General features: G+C 41.9%; 1 protein-coding gene across 1 annotated transcript; it reads left to right on the top strand.

Annotated features, from left to right (window-relative positions):
* Nucleotides 1-111: 111 nt before the first annotated feature.
* On the top strand, nt 112-2,796 carry LOC119904413 (protein DVR-1-like). Its single transcript, XM_038721053.1, has 2 exons — nt 112-456; nt 1,663-2,796. Exons 1-2 carry the CDS (start codon nt 168-170, stop codon nt 2,514-2,516), a joined length of 1,143 nt encoding a protein of 380 aa, XP_038576981.1. The 5' UTR covers nt 112-167; the 3' UTR covers nt 2,517-2,796.
* The last annotated feature ends 3,709 nt before the right edge of the window (nt 2,797-6,505 follow it).

Here is a 6,505-nt window from a genome sequence, read left to right as displayed (position 1 = left end):
ATCTCAGGGCCTATGTGTTCCTGCCCCCTCACCTTATCTCCGGCCTGATTGCCTGCTTCTCATTAACATAATTATGCAGCTGCACACCGGGAGGTTTCACAGGTTAAAAGAAACGTCGGGAGCAACGTTACAGGTGAGGAACCGGCAGAGCTGAGCTCAATAAAACGATGCAAGACTTGAGTCCTCTGCTGCTTTTAGTGGTGTGTTCCCTCGGTGTTGTGTGTGCTCTCTCCCATGTGGAGGAGATGAAGAGCCGGGAGCGACTCTTCCTCAGCTCCCTGGGGCTCTCCGGGCGACATCGAGCCGCAGGGAGCCACCAGTCCCGGCGCCACGTCCCCTCCGCGCTCTGGAGGATGTTCCGGAGGTCAGAGAACATCCAGGCCCAGGAGAGCGACCCCTGCACGGTGTCAGAGTACGGAGTCCGCGGCAACATCATCCGATACGTGCAAGACCAAGGTAGGCAGAGAGAGGCATCATATTGTATGGTAGTGTAAAATGTTGATGGTGTAAAAACCCAATATGCTCATAAACCCAGCAACTAGACAAGTCCTGTGAAATTGAGTTGCTTCTGCATGACCTCAACACACAGATGGTAACCATAGACTGCATATAAATGATGGTAACACATCAAATGTGAATTCTGATTTTTTTTTTTTTTTTTTAAATCAATTACAGTTACTCAATCAAATCTGGTTGTGCAATCCCCAGTGTATTACTTTCCCTGATTAACAGTACAAGTTACTCAAATTAAAATTATAGCCTACTTAAGATGCTGTTTTTTTTTTGTTTGTTTTTGTTTTTTTGCACGATTCATCTTTAAATGATAAATGTAATTAATGTATTTAGCTAAAACCAGACTTAAACATCACCTAAAATGTTGTTTCCTATTCCACATAAATAAATAAAAATCTAGTACATCAAACATATTCAACTTTGGTTGAATAGTAGTATGTGTGAAACTGCACTAGCACCAACCGCTTTAAGAACTGTTGACAACCCTGGTACATCTGGTTGCATACTATAGTGTGAAGAAGTAAAGTGGATAGAAAATAGTAAATTTATTTGAGGAGTTTTGGACAGACTTCATCATTCTCATGTAGCCTACCACAAATATTCCTTTCCATTTGGCCAATAACATTCAAAGGTTTTGGGACTAGCACAAGTGGCACATTTTCAAATCAATTTAAATAAACAAATGTTTTAACTGTTAAAAAAAAATTTAACCTGCCTTATTGTGTGCTGTGGTTCTGTACTGTGCTTTTCTGCAAAGCTGGGCACATCCTTGTTCATAAAAAAGCAAGTTCAGCCAAGATTTGCACACAGGTATGAGAGAAAGAGAACACACTTTTAGGCTATTTATTGATCAAAGTGTTATTCACTGACATGGCAGAGCAAATAATAACAGCACATCAGTGTAATTTATTCTTGTCAGAATTTCTTTTAAAACAGCAAATGTGCTCATGGCTAAAAATGCAGTGAGTTCAACCACTGTGTGTTTGAGAGAGAAGTAATTGGTCATGACAAATTATTCTCCTCCCTGATTTAGATTATCATGCTTCCCGTCTCCACTTAAATAAAAAAAAAAAAAAAAAAAACAGATGAACCCCTGCCAAACGTTAATGTCCCAGTTAAAATTCTCCTCTCCCTGCTGGTGTGTTGCAGGCAGGCTGGTGTCTGGCTGGAGCAGCAGCTGTCAGGCCTGTCTGGAGAAGCAGCTTTTCTTCAACATGTCCGTCCTGCAGCCTGTGGAGCTGCTGTCTCTGGCTCAGCTGGAAATCAAGTTCCACTGGAAGCCCTTCAGCTCTGCAGACCTCCTGCAGGGCCCCCGGGCCCTCAGCGTGTCTCTGTATAAAGTGATTAGAGCCACGCTGAGGGGAGCCAATCCCCACGCCAACCGCAGACTCCTGCTGTCCCAGTCAGTCCAGCTGCAGCCTGAGCCCACCTCCATCACCATGGACCTCACCTCGCTGTCGGAGAGCTGGCGCAAACCGGGACGCAACTATGGTTTACTTTTAGAGCTGCTACCTCTTAGCACAGGTCCAGAAGACCTTCTTCCTTTTCACCCTGGGAACTCCTTACCACTGGAATTAACCTTCACCCTGCCACTGATCCAGGCCTCACTGGTGGCCGTGTCCCTCAACCCCCACCAGTGTCGCTCCAGACAGCGAAGAAGCGCCGTCCACCTCCCGGTGACACCCAGCAGAGTGTGCAAGGCCCGCCGCCTCTACATTGACTTCAGAGATGTGGGCTGGCAGGACTGGATCATCGCCCCACTGGGCTACATGGCCAACTACTGCCACGGCGAGTGCCCGTTCCCGCTCAGCGAGAGTCTGAACGGCACCAACCACGCCATCCTGCAGACCCTGGTGCACTCCCTGGACCCACACGGCACGCCACAACCCGGCTGCGTCCCCATCCGCCTCTCTCCAATCTCCATGCTCTACTACGACAACAACGACAACGTGGTGCTGCGACATTACCAGGACATGGTGGTGAATGAGTGCGGGTGTCGGTGAGGTTGGTGGACCTTTCTGATTGGCCCTTGGCTTTCAAAAACCCAGTGTCCTTTTTTTATTTTTTTTTTAAAGCAGCTATGCCCAAAGTTGAGTCATACTTTCTTAATGTGACTTCATGATGTTTGATTTGTCAGTTCAGGTTTTCATACTGTTCTTTGCAATCAATGATTTTAAAGAATTTAAAATATGTTTTTGTTTGTTCTCACAGAAATGTAGACCTCTTTTAATATGAAGGCTGATGTTAATAAATATTGCTGTAAAGCCACACTTTAAGACTGGATTTAAAGTTCTCTTCAGTCACTTATTTTGGTGGAGTTCTCTTTACTGATGCTTGGTGGAAAAGAATCCAGTGTGGGTTTTATTTATTTATTTATTTTTTTTTCTTTCAACAGTACATGTAAACTACACAGTAATTTCTACTGAAGCACGACTGTGCTCTGAGCAGCAATCCAGTGAGTGAGGAAGAAGGTCTGCCTGGCGTCCACACAAAAACCATAAAAACAAACAACAATTTAAAATCACACAGTATCAGTAAAACAAGAAAAGGCAAAGTAACCCAAATATGAGGATAAGACAATAAGTAAAATGACTCTACATATGGGGGGGGGGGGGGAATAGACTGTAGTAGCTTGCAATGAAAGTGTCATAAATGGCAACAAAAAAGGGGGAGGGGGGAAATCAAAGTTTCCAAAACAAAAGTAACTCAACTCACATCTGAGAGTCATCGATTTTATTTTTTGTTTGTTGTAACGCTTTTAAAATAAAATCTACATTTTGATCTAATGTCATAGTTTTTCCCTCTCCTAAACAGGAGCAGCGGTCAGAGCCATTTATTTATATATTTTTTTTTAGCTGTCCTAGAAAACTACAGAGGGCTGGTGCTGTAAAACTAACTGTATCACTAATGAAATATTGTGGTGAAGCAAGACACTGGTTCATGAAAGGTTTCACAGCGTATGCTCACAACTTTTGTCAAACATGCTCAATCTGCCTAACGAACAACATAGAGGATTACAGGTTCCTTTAGCAGCACATCCACCACCAGATAAACCATTTGATCACCTGATGAGGGAGATTTTTAGCTAAAGGAAAAAAGTAGTGTTTCCCAACTAGATTTAGGTTTTTCCAACTTCAAAACAAGACCAGTGGAGAAGGAATAGGACACTAAAAGCTAAGCTAGCTAAGTGAGACCATGAACCAAAGCATTGCCGGTGGTGTTGACGTACATGAGAACGAAGGCAAGAACCAGGTAAGGTTTGAGCCCATTTGAGATTCTTTTTGGGCGCCCTCTACAAACAGGGATAGAGGCAGTGAGCAGAGTACCCCTGAAACATGTCACTGTGAAAATGACATGTTGAAGTATTGCCAGACTTTGTCCTCTGTTCTTGCCCGTCTACATCAGAAGGTTAGAGGCCTTGCCCTCTTCAGCAGCACAACACTATGAAACTCTAATCATGTTCTGTGTTTTTTGTCACTAAGATTGCCTACCATCCAATGAGATTATATTTAAATTTTTCCCCAAACAAAATGTAGAGACTAAAAACTAACTGAAATGTTGCAGTTCTATCAGACCTCTATCCAGAACCATGATACATACAGGTGCTGGTCATATAATTAGAATATCATCAAAAGTTGATTTATTTCAGTAATTCCATTCAAAAAGTGAAACTTGTATAATGTAAACATTCATTCCACACAGACTGATATATTTCAAGTGTTAAGTGTCCTTTTAATTTTGATGATTATAACTGACAACTAATGAAAATCCCAAATTTGGTATCTCAGAAAATTAGAATATTAAGACCAATACAAAAAAATGATTTTTAGAAATGTTGGCCAACTGAAAAGTATGAGCATGTACAGCACTCAATACTTAGTTGGGGCTCCTTCTGCCTGAATTAATGCAGCAATGCAGCGTGGCATGGAGTCGATCAGTCTGTGGCACTGCTCAGGTGTTATGAGAGCCCAGGTTGCTCTGATAGTGGCATTCAGCTCTTCTGCATTGTTGGGTCTGGTGTATCGCATCTTCCTCTTCACAATACCCCATAGATTTTCTATAGGGTTGAGGTCAGGCGAGTTTGCTGGCCAATTAGGAACAGGGATACCATGGTCCTTAAACCAGGTACTGGTAGCTTTGGCACTGTGTGCAGGTGCCAAGTCCTGTTGGAAAATGAAATCTGCATCTCCATAAAGTTGGTCAGCAGCTGGAAGCATGAAGTTTAGTTTATTTGTTTATAATATCGTGGACAGTCCCTTTTGATAAAAAGAGCAGCTTTAGCCTCTACGGATAATTTCCAACTGTTGTCCCCGGCCAGTTGTCAATAGACATACATCCTATAAAATAGATTACAATTATATTTACAACAAAACTAAGCAGAAGAAAGTAGACATACTAAACGTGTGACACACAATTGAGACAAACATAAAAAAAAAACAAGTGCTCTAAAACTTCCTGGTAGACGGCTGCATTGACCTTGGACCTCAAAAAACACAGTGGACCAACACCAGCAGATGACATGGCACCCCAAACCATCACTGACTGTGGAAACCTTGCACTGGACTTCAAGCAACGTGGATTCTGTGCCTCTCCTGTCTTCCTCCAGACTCTGGGACCTTGATTTCCAAAGGAAATGCAAAATTTACTTTCATCAGAGAACATAACTTTGGACCACTCAGCAGCAGTCCAGTCCTTTTCGTCTTTAGCCCAGGCGAGACGCTTCTGACGCTGTGTCTTGTTCAAGAGTGGCTTGACACAAGGAATGCGACAGCTGAAACCCATGTCTTGCAGATGTCTGTGCGTGGTGGTTCTTGAAGCACTGACTCCAGCTGCAGTCCACTCTTTGTGAATCTCCCCCACATTTTTGAATGGGTTTTGTTTCACAATCCTCTCCAGGGTGCGGTTATCTCTATTGCTTGTACACTTTTTTCTACCACATCTTTTCCTTCCCTTCGCCTCTCTATTAATGTGCTTGGACACAGAGCTCTGTGAACAGCCAGCCTCTTTAGCAATGACCTTTTGTGTCTTGCCCTCCTTGTGCAAGGAGTCAATGGTCGTCCTTTGGACAGCTGTCAAGTCAGCAGTCTTCCCCATGATTGTGTAGCCTACAGAACTAGACTGAGAGACCATTTAAAGGCCTTTGCAGGTGTTTTGAGTTAATTAGCTGATTAGAGTGTGGCACCAGGTGTCTTCAATATTGAACCTTTTCACAATATTCTAATTTTCTGAGATACTGATTTTGGGGTTTTCTTTAGTTGTCAGTTATAATCATCAAAATTTAAAGGAATGAACACTTGAAATATATCAGTCTGTGTGGAATGAATGTATACATTATACAAGTTTCACTTTTTGAATGGAATTACTGAAATAAATCAACTTTTGATGATATTCTAATTACATGACCAGCACCTGTAGTTAGATGAGGGCTAATCTAAAGCTGAGCAACTCTCCTTTCCCTCTCCTATCCCTTGTACTCAGTATACTGCTCGGCATGTTTAGTACAGTAATGCTACTTAAGTAAGTGATTACTCTATGGAAATGTAAAGACAGGGAATAAAAGAAGGGTGCAAATATTAGATACTTAATATTGTAATTATTTACCATTTAAAATTATAACAATAAGAAGGCACTATGGTAGACTTGTCATTCATAGATCAAATCTGATTATTTCATTGCAGGAATTGCAGAATTAGTACTGCAACGAACGATTTTTGGCATTGTCAATTTTCTGGTGATTTAGTCGATTTTATAGTTTATAAACGGTCAGAAAATGGTGCCCATCAGGAGTTCCAAGAGTCCAAAGAAATGCATTTAAGTCCAAAACCTATGGATGGTCAGGTTATAAAGACACAAAACTGAGAAAAGCAGCAAATCACACATTTGAGAAGCTGAGAATGTTTGGCATTTTTGACTGATAACGGATTTCTGTTGATTAACTAACTGATAAATCAACTATTCAATTGTAATTGTGGCCTGAAGATAAAACTTGCAT

The sequence above is a fragment of the Micropterus salmoides genome, unplaced genomic scaffold, assembly GCF_014851395.1.
Source record: "Micropterus salmoides isolate LMB-PRFRI ecotype aquatic unplaced genomic scaffold, ASM1485139v1 Ms_hic_scaffold_15, whole genome shotgun sequence".
NCBI lineage: Eukaryota > Metazoa > Chordata > Actinopteri > Centrarchiformes > Centrarchidae > Micropterus > Micropterus salmoides.
Note: the sequence above shows the minus strand (reverse complement) of the source record. Positions and strands in the feature narration are given on the sequence as shown.

Bases quoted from the DNA above. Each gene is read 5' to 3' on its own strand.
- LOC119904413 (XM_038721053.1), top strand. From the start codon at position 168: ATGCAAGACTTGAGTCCTCTGCTGCTTTTAGTGGTGTGTTCCCTCGGT. The intron at 457-1,662 runs GTAGGCAGAGAG...GGTGTGTTGCAG, and splicing joins CCGATACGTGCAAGACCAAG to GCAGGCTGGTGTCTGGCTGG.